This window comes from Brassica rapa, chromosome A10 (genome assembly GCF_000309985.2).
Source record: "Brassica rapa cultivar Chiifu-401-42 chromosome A10, CAAS_Brap_v3.01, whole genome shotgun sequence".
NCBI lineage: Eukaryota > Viridiplantae > Streptophyta > Magnoliopsida > Brassicales > Brassicaceae > Brassica > Brassica rapa.
The window spans coordinates 15,099,617-15,112,198 of record NC_024804.2 but is presented as its reverse complement, the minus strand read 5'-3'; the positions used below and the strand labels follow the sequence as shown (position 1 = coordinate 15,112,198).

Here is a 12,582-nt window from a genome sequence, read left to right as displayed (position 1 = left end):
CAATTTCACAAAGTGTACCGTAAGTTGTTGTGGCATAGTGGTTTCAGAGCTCTCATGTGCATAACAGGTCCCGACTTCAACCAGGGCCGGCTCAAGGACAGGGGCCAGCAGTGCATCCGCCCAGGGTCCACGTACAAAAGGGCCAAGACCAACGTACAATAGGGGCCCATATATTCCAATCGTTGAATAATTAAAGGGCCTTGTCTAAACTGTTCCAACCGAGTTCCTCTTTAAATTTTTAATATAATTGTTTGTCGGCAATGTCAAAGGAAAAACATCAAATTTATGTTCAACATATTGGGCTTTATGGACCATTGCGGTAGACGATAGTACATCATTTTTATAATTTTCTTGTGGATTTGGGTTTTATACACATATAAAAATAAATAATGAAAATTGAGTGATTTAATTTGGACCAATGAATAACTAAAGGGCATATTTTAAATCTCGCCCTAGGGTCCACAATACATCTGAGCCGGCCCTGACTTCAACGCCTCCAGTATCTATTTTTTATTTTTATTTTGTTTTTACTCATTAATGGCACAATCGTAAATTTATCATCTTCTTCCTCCAGTCATTTTTTTTTTTTTTTTTTTTTTTTTTTGCTAAATCCTCCAGTCATTTTAGGGTTACGTAACCGTTTTCAGAGCCGCCATGTCCTAGTTTTCCCAGATTTCATAATTTCTTTTACGTTTTTCTTGATTTTTATGTTTCAAACTTGTAAATTTAGAATTTAAGACTCGATTCCAAGCTTAAAACGTTAAAAAAAGTGAACGATTTTGATATTCCGATTTCATGGCCGAATAGGGTCAAAACGCTACGCTTGACCACCGCTAAGCGTTTTCTCGCCGCTTAATCGGTCTGTGCGGCCGCGTTTTAGAACCTGGGTACGAAGTAAGAACTGTGTTTATTCATCAAAGTGGATGGTTATCCTTCTTCTTGTTTTACGAAAAGTGTATGTTAGCTTATAAGTGGAAACAAAAAAAAAATCAAATAAATAAAATTTAAATTCACCAGTATTTTACAATTTATAAATGAAAAGTTAAGAATTACTTTTGCAATGAAATTTGAGATAACACATTCACAATTATTTTTATATAAAAAGCTATTTTATTGGAGTAAATTTTCAATAATTAGGTATTTGAGAAAGGAGATTGGATAAGACAAGAGACCACATATGGCAACACAGGTCCCACGAAACTAGAATCTAACGCTCGAGAATGATTCCGTCTCTTCCGCATGGACCCCACGTATTAGTTCACTGCCACATGTAAACACGTCAGGACGTTAATTTCCGTGAAATTAATAGAAGATTCAGGAGAAGCTAAAATGACGAAAATACCCACAATATCATTCGTTGTCCTCCTATATAATTAAACACCATTGATCTCCCTTGTCACAACATCCATGTCCCATACATCTTTAGCAGCAAGAGAACTCAAACAGTTTAATTTTCTTCAAAACTAGTTTTTTTTTGGTTTTAGTTGGTATCCTCGGAAGAGAGAGAAAATGTTGGGAATTTTCAGCGGAGCTATAGTATCATTGCCGGAAGAGCTGGTGGCTGCCGGGAACCGAACTCCGTCGCCGAAGACAACCGGATCGGTCCTAGTCAACAAGTTCGTAGAGAAAAATCCCTCTGCCGTGTCCGTACAGGTCGGCGACTACGTGCAGCTTGCTTATAGCCACCACAAAGAGAGTCCTCTCCGGCCAAGGTGAGTCGCCCGCTAATTTGTTTGTTTTCATTTCTCGTTGAAATCAACTCACGATGTTTCGAAAGTTTTTAACGTGGGACGGCGGTGAAATCATCGTCAAGCTTTTTAATATCGTCGATGATTAAATTAATATTTGTATATAACAAAAATTAACACAAAAAAAAATTAACACAGCGTATGGTCCAACTGCATGTATCGACCAATTTTTTTTTTGAAACACCATGTATCAACCAATTAGACACCGGTTATCTTATCTACAATTACAGAGAAGATAAGAAATTAGTGAATATCATTAATTATACTTAATCATTTAGATAATACACGTATTTTACAATTCTAGATTCCGATTTACATAATCACTCCACCAAACTTAGGATGATGTGTTTGTGGTGTGGTGTGTGGACCCAAAGAGTAAGTCCAGATTTGACTTTTAAAAAAGATTTTATTTGCTACATCATAATAGGTAATTTTTATAAAATACATCGATCCTAACTGTGTGGATGGGGATGGATTCATATGCGAAAAATACAATTTAAAATATTTTTAATACTTTTTTTTTGTTAAGAAAATATCTTTAATGCTTATCCAAGCAAAGATCCCAATGGTTAAAAAAGATACTTTAAAATCTTGTATGTATCCATGTGTCTTTTTTTATTTGTTCATCACATAATTTATTCACCAAAGATGTACATGTGGATCCAAGTGTTACGTAGACCGTAGTTACATGTTATATTCATAAGAATCATAAACAACAAAAATATAGATTGAAAGATCCAAAAAATTAGATACCTCAAGTTTTAAAATCTAATAGTTGACTTTGTCGGTGACTGTGGCGAGCAAGGACACGTCTCAACAGTTGTGTTGCTCGTCAAAGATGATTGACCGGTCTCTCATGACTCATCTGAATTATTCATGTCACCCCGGAGTCCGATTGCTAACTGGAAACATAAATAATAGCACAAAGAAAATAAAAGTTTTAAGAACAAAGGACGAAGTTCTAGATTGTGGTAGAAAATAATTCATTACACACCAGCCATAAAACTGAAAGTAGACAAAACTTGGTCCGTGTTCATAGACAAAGACGTCTACAGGGACATGAGATCATAATTGATGGATCATCATAACATCATAATAATTTTATAATTTTATTTTCTTCTTCTTACAATACCAATGATATGGTACAATTACTATTTACTATCCATGAACCAGATTTCTCAATGACATGACCAATAATACCATGGTAAAAAAATATATCTCAACATTCATACTATATAGTTAAAAAAATTATGTGTTTTGGATATGGCAAATCTACAGAGGCAGCTTTGTTGGTCCACCAAACCCTATCAGGCTATAACTGAACCCCACAAGCATTAATATAGATTAGCCTTATGAATTATGATGCCTCACTTTCTTCTTTTAGCTCTTATCCCTGCCCATACCAATACATTCATAATTGTATGTCTATTTAAAGTTCAGATGCTGACTCACCTGTTTGACTATTCTCATTATCAATTGCAATAACTTCCTCTTCAGATGAGTTAAATATGTATTTGTGTGTAATTGATGCAGGTCATTTGGGGCTAAGGATGAGATATTCTGCTTGTTCCAAGGCTCACTTGACAACCTAGGAAGCCTTAAACAACAATATGGGCTGGCAAAGAATGCAAACGAGGTTCTCTTGGTCATTGAGGCTTACAAGACTCTCCGTGACAGAGCTCCTTACCCAGCCAACCACGTCGTGTCACACCTAAGTGGCGATTTTGCCTTTGTGGTCTTTGATAAATCAACCTCCACTCTGTTTGTAGCCTCTGTAAGCTCTTCTTAACACCCTTTTTTACGGTGAGGTTTGATTGAATTTGGCGGTTAAAAAATTGGTTTAAATTTGCTGCAGGACCAAGAAGGTAAGGTACCATTGTACTGGGGGATAACAGCTGATGGGTATGTGGCATTTGCTGATGATATTGAGTTGCTAAAAGGTGCTTGTGGCAAATCTCTTGCTTCTTTCCCTCAAGGTTTGTTTCTTCACATTCTTTGTTTTACTCTTTATGTTCAAGATTTTTGGAACATTAGAAGCAGTCTGAATGGTTGTGCGTGCTTGCCTTGCAGGCTGTTTTTACTCGACTGCCTTAGGTGGGCTTAGGAGCTTTGAGAACCCTAAGAACAAGATCACTGCCATTCCTGCTAGAGAGGAAGAAATTTGGGGAGCCACCTTCAAGGTGATTTGATTGATTCTTCATGAACAAATCATTCATATCTAGTTTTTTTTTGTTTCAGCAACATTTTAAAAAAAGGCTCATAACACAAACAATGGTGTTTGAAACAGGTGGAAGGAGCAGCAGTTCTTGCACATGGAGAGTGAAAGAATCAAGATCCATCTCTCTTAATATCTAAACTCCAACAGCAAACAAAATAATGATGTAGAGAAAACAAGAAGCTGTTCTATGAGTTTTTTTTTTTTTTAAATGTTATCAATGGTTGGTGATGATGATGCGTGTAGTGTGTTCTCTCTTTTGTACAATCCGTGTCCGTCTCTTCTGCTGTTTGTAGTGACTTTGTCCCAATAAGTTATGTCTCAAAACTCAAAATCTACCTTCTCTTGATCCTTTTTTTATCTCATGTTCAGATCTTGTGTTTCTTCAGTAAGTCTTGCAATTCTCAATCTGTCAGTCTCAAACACAAACCTCTAAGAAGTCATAACAACCTTCAACCTGAGTATTGAGTAGTAGTCTTTATTTGGTAATCACAACCTTCAGGTTTTATTTAACAGTACTGAAGAAAAAGACACAACAGAATAAAAACATGAACAACTTTGAAGTTTCTCATAGAGAATAAGATGTGGTAGAAGGCAAGACAAATCCATTTCATGTGTTCTTCAGATTAAGATGCAGGGCAGGTATCCTCCAAATTGTAGAAAAAACTGATGATATTAATAAATAATTTTTTTGTATTTTCTGCGGAAGCTTCAGTAAGAAAGAATTCCATACCTCTCCCCTAAACATTCGATAATGTCGCTAGTGAGAGTTAATATCTTATGTTTTGCAAAAGCCATATGTATCCCAAGATGGCTGGATTCTCAAAGGAACTGAAATTTTTAGAGAGTGTTAAAATGGACTGAGCTAGAAAATGATTGAAAAAACATTGGCGTTACAGGACCTAGTTTAAGCTGTTGCGCCCATGACAAAAAACACTGCCACACTAGATGAAACCAAATACATGTAATGTAGCGGCTACAAAAGTTTAGACATTTAACCCGATCAACCTAATGATACTGGATCAAAGAATAACTCACCTCCCACTCCCAGAGAGAATAAACCGGATCAACCTAATGATATTGACTGTTTGACACAAAGGCCAAGCATTCTGTTCATCTACTTCACAATTCAGCACTTTCTGAACCATACTCTCGTCTACATTTGGGGTTAAGACAGCAAGTGGATACCTGTTGACAAGATCAATGTAAGTTGTCACAAAAAAATCAGTCCGTCCTGCAGCGTTTTCAAATAGAACAATGAAGAGACAAAACAATCAAATGGTTTGGGAGAAGAACCAAGCCGATTGATCCAATCTTTACACTATATGTCACTGCTTACCCCATCTACCACAAAAGGAACATTGAACTTTTTGGCAAGAAGCATATGATTTACTCACACATTTCTGGACCAAAGCAGTGACACATTAAAATACATTATGTAATGAAGCAGAAGCAGAGGAATGTATATACCAGGAGAAACGGATCCCTTCACAAACCAGGACCAATCACAAGGCAATTCAAATCCATTTATCGACTGTTTGGTTTGTTTCTCTGTAACCGGAGATAGAGTTATTTCGTGCATGATTGATGGTTACGTGAGGGTTCTAAGTTGAGTGTCTTTGCTCGGATTCAAATGAAAGTTCAGATATTTCATCTCGCTTTCAGAGAACAATTTCTTCTTCAGTTTTTTTCCAACTTTCTATATATGTTCTTAATCATTGCTTCTTGAATATAATTTATGCTCTGTTAGAAGCTCTTACGGAACTTTTTTTTTTAATTGATGTTAAATTTATTCAGATTCAAAAAAAAATTCTTCAAAAAAAATGTGAGTCTGTTTGAATAGCTAGTAATTCTTATTAAGAAAACTGCTACCTAACGGTCCTAAGCTACTCTAATCGGTTTGCAAACCAAACCCTTAAGAACTTTGAGTATTCATTGGTCTTGTAGATGAACAAGAGGAGGCGAGGTGGGACAAATAACAATATGGAGGGGTGGGAGAAGAGAAGGTAGATCATATCAGTTTCTTGTGAACTTGCTAGGAACAACGTTAAGATCAATCTGTGACTATCCCACCATTTTTCCTTTTTATCTCAGTTATGATATATTGTCTAAATCATTTTCAAACTTATGAAACTCAAAGAATAGAATTGTAGTTGAGATCCAAACTTTGTGCATGGTTTGCTCCTTGTTGGGATGTTAAAAAGGGTTTTTAAGCCCAGCCCTGCCCTGGAAGATATAAACCCAGCCCTTATTTAGTCCATTCCTATTATAGTTCTTCTTGGTCCCTACAAAGATCTGTTTTTACGACGAGAAAAGCGTCTGCAGATCGCAAAGGTCAACACAAGAGAAAGCAACAAACAAGTGTAAATGGAATTACCTTGAGATCCATCATCTCTTACACTCTTTCTACGTTTCATGGTTCGACCAAATCATTATAAAAAAAACATTTATTATTACCTTGAATTCATCATATAAACATAAAAGCCTTTTTAATGATCTTGAGATCTCATAGTAAGACGACTAAATAAAGGGTAATCTGATCTTGGCCGGTACGCAAGCTCTTCTCGGTTCTCCCTCTCTGACTCATTGAATCTTGTCCCTAGACAAACATGACATGTGATGTGTTCATGCTAATCTCCGCCATGGACGGCTCCGAGCTTCCTAAATTAATTATTTTTTTCTTTAATCATTAGAAGATTCCATCTGATCTCCACGTTCAGTTTTATTGAGTCTACCAAACCAACTTTTTTCTTTATTCATTGGAACAAAACCTTTTGATACTGTAATAATCTAATGTAAACATTTTGGACCAAAACGCTATTTTCGGTTAGTGAAAAAGGAAAACGAAAGTTCAGACCAATACTACAACCTAGCCCTGCGACTTTGCCTCGAACCGAACCAGCCGAACCGAACCGATATTTTCGGTTTTCGGTTCGGTTATGTTTTCGAGATCGGTTTGGTTCGGTAGGATTTTAAAAATAATTTGATTTTGGGTTCGGTTTTTGTTTTTTTTTTTTTTTGGAAAAACCGAAAATAACCGAAATTAACCGTAACTAACCGAAAATAACCGAAAATCCGAACCGAAATAACCGAAAATAACCAAATTTAACCGAAAAATCCGAGATTTTTTAAAAACCTATACCGAAATTAACCGAAAATCATAAAAACGGTTATTTTCGGAAATTTAGGTAAAAACCGAAAATAACCAAAAACCGAACCGAAATATAATTCGGTTACTTTTAGAAATGGTTTTTAAAATTTCGGTTAACCAAAAACCGACGGTTCGGTTCGGTTCAGTTTCGGAAAACCGAAGTCGCAGGGTTACTACAACCCACCAAACGACTTTAACCGTTTTAATACGCACCGTAAAGCGACGCCGTTTTCGACCCACCTCTTTCTCACCACTTGTGTTACGCGCCATGATCGCGCGTGCGCCATCTCTTGGATCTACGGGACCCACCACTTAAAAAAAAGGACCCACGATTCATACATACTTGATACTTCTCTCCAAGTCTCTCTCTCTCTCCTCCCTTTTGAGAAACAAGACGGTCAAGAAAAAGTTAAGAGAGTGTTCTTTATTGTTTAATATCACTTGCTTAGATTTTGAAAGCGAGCCGAAACACTTAATCGTCGTAGCTTCGAATCTAATATCTCTTCAAGCAACGCTGCCTCTTCAGCTTCACTGGCCATTCTTGTTTCTCATTAAAGAGCCGCAAGAAGAAGAGTAAAGTCTTCTACTTTCAGCAGCTGTTTCCCTCACTAATACACAGATGTCGAAGAACCCATCTCTCGAAGACGACGAAGCCACACCAATCCCCGAAGCAATCAAGAGATTCAAGCGCTTACGACTCGTCTTCGAGCCCTCACTAGGAGTCTTGGGTTTCTTCTTGGTAGGGTTGTGTTTAGTCTTCAGCTTCTTCTACCTCGACTACACAAACGTAGCTCAATCCAAAAGCCGCGACTTTTCGAATCAGTCCGATAGATTCCTCTGGCTCAAGGAGCTCGATGCTGGCTCTGGAGATAACAACAGCAACAACAATAACGGAAACAGAGTTGAGTTTCTTGATGAGAATGGGAGTGGATGTGATGTGTTTCATGGGAGATGGGTTTGGGACGAAGCGTATCCGTTGTATCACTCCAAAGATTGCTCCTTTCTTGATGAAGGATTCAGATGCACTGAGTTTGGGAGACTTGATGTGTTCTACACTAAGTGGAGATGGCAACCTACTCACTGTGATTTGCCCAGGTAAATGTTTTTTTCTGCGTTTTGTTACCGTTTCTCCTGCGTTTTGATTAGTTTAGTAAAGTAAGAGTTTGCTTTGAGTTTCAGATTCGATGCGAAGTTGATGCTGGAGAAGCTAAGGAACAAGAGGCTAGTATTCGTAGGAGACTCGATTGGGAGGAACCAATGGGAGTCTCTTCTCTGTATGCTCTCTTCTGGAGTTGAGAACAAGGGTTCGGTTTACGAAGTAAACAACAGGACTATAACTAAGCACATGGGCTTCTTTGTCTTCAAGTTTCATGACTACAACTGCACTGTTGAGTACTATAGAGCACCGTTTCTGGTTCTCCAGAGCCGTCCTCCTAAAGGGTATCCGGAGAAGGTGAAGACGACTCTTAAGCTGGAGACGATGGATTGGTATGCTGACAAGTGGAGAGACGCGGATGTGTTGGTGTTTAACACTGGGCATTGGTGGAACTATGAGAAAACTATCCGCGGGTTTAGCTTCTTTCTTTAACAATCTTTGCACCTATCTGTTTGTGTTTGGTGTTCCCTGACCAAGTGTTATTGTTGCAGAGGTTGTTACTTTCAAGAAGGAGCGAAAGTGAGGATGAAGATGAAGATAGAGCATGCTTATCGACGAGCTATGAAGACCGTTGTGAAGTGGATACAAGAAGAGGTTGATTCAAGCAAAACGCAAGTCTTCTTCCGCACATTTGCTCCTGTGCATTTCAGGGGAGGAGATTGGAGAAGCGGAGGAACATGTCACATGGAGACGCTGCCTGACTTTGGAGCCTCTCTAGTTCCACCAGAGACATGGGAACATCTGAAGCTCCTTGGAGACGTCTTGTCACCTCTTTACCACTCGAACACATCATCACAGGCGGCGGCTAAGCTGAAACTGCTGAACATCACTGCAATGGCTGCTCAGAGAAACGATGGTCACCCATCGCTGTACTACTTGGGGTCGGCTAGTCCTGCACCGGTACACAGACAAGACTGTAGCCATTGGTGTCTCCCTGGTGTTCCTGATGCGTGGAACGAGATTCTCTTTGCGTTGTTTCTCAAGCGTGGAGGCTATTCAAGATCGAACAGTGGCGATTCAGACACCTTTACATAGCGTCTTGTTGTTCAGAGCCTGACCTCAAAACTCTGAGGCTTTTGATTGGGTGATTAGGTTAATTGGGTGGGGGATATATGTAGTTACTGAATAGGTTAAAAGCATCCTTTGTTGTAAAGATACTTCTCATTACCTTCAAAAGATTTGAGTTACTTCATCAGATTATTCATATAAATTCATAATACAAAAGTAACATTACTTACTGAACAGAAATAGAAAGAGTTAAGTTAATATCAACTTTTTTTTTTATTAAATCCCATATTTTAATCGAATCTTTGGACAATATCATCAAGACAACATGATGTGATTTGCTTAAATATTCCAAAGTTTTATAAATAGTAAAAAAATCCACCAAAATTTAGCAAGAGGAAAAAGCCAAATTAACAATTAATTAACACTAGATATTGATCCGCGCTTTAAAAGCGCGGGATTTGTTTGATGTTAAATTTATATATCAAACAATGTATACTTCGGTTGTATATAGTAAAAACATATTATGATGCGTAATACTATTTCATAGTTACATATTTGAGATTTTACTTTATGTTTTGAGTAAGTGACATCAATTCTCATTAGTTTAATAGTATATATATATATATATATATAAATTATTTTATTTTTAACTAAAACACCAAGATAGATAATCATCTATATGCACTTTCAAAATTTTAAATATGCAAAAAATATATAGTACATATATCATATTTATGTTTTTAAGTATAACTTAGGAATAAAAGTGAGATTATAGATTTTTTTTATAACGTTATAGGACAACATATTTTTATCTTAACCTTAAAATTGCTCATATTTTGTTTATAATATGTATATAGCATTAATTTAAAATGTTTAGATTTTTTTTAAAAAAATTATACTATATGAATTAATTTATTAAGAATGGACTAAACAATAGGCCAGAAAAATATTTGTCAATATTTTTATCAATATAAACCAAGATGAGGTGTTATTAAGGATCCAACCGCTTTAGAACAGCCCAAAAACGAAATTGGCCCAAACCGATATCACTGTTTTGATCTTCATCGATCGGAAGACTAATTGCTTTCTTCCTTTGTCATTTTCAGACAAATGCATCGGTTAATAGAAAATAAAAAATAAAAAATAACCTTCATATGGAGATTAAAGAAACCAATCGGCTCTTCCACGATTCAACTCAAGAGGCATCTCCAAGGTAAATCCGTTCCTGTAATTCCTTCATTGTTGATACTCAGTTGAACTCAAAGCCCCAAGTTTTTTTTTTGATTTATTTTGCATGTCCTCTAGGATGGCTTAAATGGAATGAAATAGGATGAAATAGATTCCGATCTGAAAAATTAACAGTCAGACATTAGTGAGCTCTATCGATTTGGTATTGAAATGAGCAAATCTCCAAAGGTTTGCCTTTGTCCTAGAGTAAATTGTTTCAGATACCAATTTTAAAGTTTTTTTTCTCTTGCAAGGATTAATGAAGTTAATATTACTTGTCTTATTTTTAAAATATATAATTGTTTTTAAATATTAATGTCTTACTTTTAAAATATATAATTTTTTATTAAAACAAAATGTATAATTGTTTAAAAAGGTATATATTTATAATTTAAATATAGTCATATTTATCCGTATCAAATTTATTAGCCCGTTTTTATTTTTATTTAACAAAATTCGCGGTTTCCTGTTTTGATTGGTTTCTTATTGATATGTTGAAGATACGATGAATTTAAATGATTGGTTGTATTCCATATTGTTATGTAAATATCTATTTCAGAAGATATTACTTATTTTTTAAATAAGTTTCTTTAATATCCAAGTATATTCCATATTGTTATGTATAGATGCTCTTCAACGTGGTTTTATTTGCGGATTTTATATATATATATATAATTGCAATTAATAAAAGATTTGAAAATACATTTGGCGAGAAAAAGAGTATATTTGTATACAAATCTATGACTTCTGATAAAATTATTTATATAACTGTTTGAAATTATTTACAAACCTAACGTGTTTAGCCATAACAGGATTCTTATGTTGTGTTTTATTTTACAGTTTGGATGTACTGCAAATAATTCAAGAATCAAGATCTATAAAAGAGGAATAACATAGATGCCATGCTACATGATACTTTAAAAAATAAGTTAAGTAAGGAATATTCAATCACCAAATATTAGAATTGAATTAGTAATAACTTTCCATTCACCATCTCGACAGTGTCTCGAGGTGTTGCAACAATGATTATTTGCAACTGGCATGGATTTTCACACCCTAAAACATGTAAAAAAAAGGCTGAGGTACATATATTATAAATATATAATAGACGATAGTTCCATAATCATAGGGCTTACATTTTCGTCTATTAGAACCATCTGAAGAGAAGAACCAAATTGGGGATTGCATGACTTCCACGTATGAAGCACTTTCACATAAACTCTCTATGCAGATTTGAAAGGCTTAACATCACTTAGATTGCTGGTTTTGATTATGGAACCCATAAGTGTAGATCACGGTAGACAGTTTGAAGGTTTAGAATAGTTATATTTGTTGTGTTTGAAAGGCTATTTATATACTTCATTATTTGGCTTCTAGAAGTGTGAATGCTCTCAAAAAACTTAACTCATAGACAGCAAGCTATCCTTGATCATATATTCAGAATACACGCAGAAATATGTATTAGAAAGCATGTAAATTTGGCTAACAACTTATAAAAGGTTAGATGTCAGGAATAAAACACTAAAAATAACCAAAATACCTACTTGTTTCCAGCCAAATATCCAAATACCCAATTTTCATGTTAGTGTTAGGTATTTAGTTTTACATTATTTAAATTTATGTATTGTATATTATTTTTAGTTTTGGATTTTAAATATTAAATATTATATTTGGATTTTTAATTTTTATATAATTCAAATGAGAACTTAACCCGTAATGATCTGAACCGAATTTTAACTAAAATTTATAAATATTCAAATCGGGTATAAATCTCTATTAAAATACCAATATCCGAATACTCTGATTCGAATCCAAACGTTTACCTTCAGCTTTAAACATACTTAATTAATTATTCATAGCATGATTAATTGGACCGTGTTAATTCTTTTAACCTATGCTATTTAATTAAGCATATACTTAAGATCAAACAGTCATATAAGAAAAGAAAAACATCATATATGACAAAATACAAAAACGTTCGGTGGTTTAGTGGAAACAACGCACTCTCCTGGTCCCATACCACTGGTTCAATCTATTCCCAGCCCGTTTTTAATTGTTGTTTTTTGTTTTTTCCGTT

General features: G+C 35.4%; 2 protein-coding genes and 2 long non-coding RNA genes across 4 annotated transcripts; 2 read left to right on the top strand and 2 right to left on the bottom strand.

Annotated features, from left to right (window-relative positions):
* Positions 1-263: 263 nt before the first annotated feature.
* LOC117129259 lies at positions 264-1,581 on the bottom strand. Its single transcript, XR_004452915.1, has 2 exons — positions 1,347-1,581; positions 264-1,261 (listed from the first exon to the last, which is right to left on the bottom strand). It is a non-coding gene; the product is annotated as an uncharacterized LOC117129259 (long non-coding RNA).
* Positions 1,510-4,071, top strand: LOC103845778 (stem-specific protein TSJT1-like). The gene is made up of 5 exons (NM_001301989.1): positions 1,510-1,712; positions 3,282-3,522; positions 3,604-3,724; positions 3,819-3,928; positions 4,036-4,071. Exons 1-5 carry the CDS (start codon positions 1,510-1,512, stop codon positions 4,069-4,071), a joined length of 711 nt encoding a protein of 236 aa, NP_001288918.1.
* An 87-nt stretch (positions 4,072-4,158) lies between these two features.
* LOC117129255 lies at positions 4,159-7,460 on the bottom strand. The gene is made up of 2 exons (XR_004452911.1): positions 7,328-7,460; positions 4,159-6,624 (listed from the first exon to the last, which is right to left on the bottom strand). It is a non-coding gene; the product is annotated as an uncharacterized LOC117129255 (long non-coding RNA).
* LOC103845776 (protein trichome birefringence-like 11) lies at positions 7,392-9,470 on the top strand. Its single transcript, XM_009122661.3, has 3 exons — positions 7,392-8,209; positions 8,294-8,683; positions 8,762-9,470. Exons 1-3 carry the CDS (start codon positions 7,734-7,736, stop codon positions 9,303-9,305), a joined length of 1,410 nt encoding a protein of 469 aa, XP_009120909.1. The 5' UTR covers positions 7,392-7,733; the 3' UTR covers positions 9,306-9,470.
* Positions 9,471-12,582: the final 3,112 nt, after the last annotated feature.

Coding starts and splice junctions, on each gene's coding strand:
- LOC103845778 (NM_001301989.1), top strand. CDS start 1,510: ATGTTGGGAATTTTCAGCGGAGCTATAGTATCATTGCCGGAAGAGCTG. Junction 3,523..3,603: donor CCACTCTGTTTGTAGCCTCT/GTAAGCTCTTCT, acceptor AATTTGCTGCAG/GACCAAGAAGGTAAGGTACC. Junction 3,725..3,818: donor TCTTGCTTCTTTCCCTCAAG/GTTTGTTTCTTC, acceptor CTTGCCTTGCAG/GCTGTTTTTACTCGACTGCC.
- LOC103845776 (XM_009122661.3), top strand. CDS start 7,734: ATGTCGAAGAACCCATCTCTCGAAGACGACGAAGCCACACCAATCCCC. Junction 8,210..8,293: donor ACTCACTGTGATTTGCCCAG/GTAAATGTTTTT, acceptor TTTGAGTTTCAG/ATTCGATGCGAAGTTGATGC. Junction 8,684..8,761: donor TATGAGAAAACTATCCGCGG/GTTTAGCTTCTT, acceptor TTATTGTTGCAG/AGGTTGTTACTTTCAAGAAG.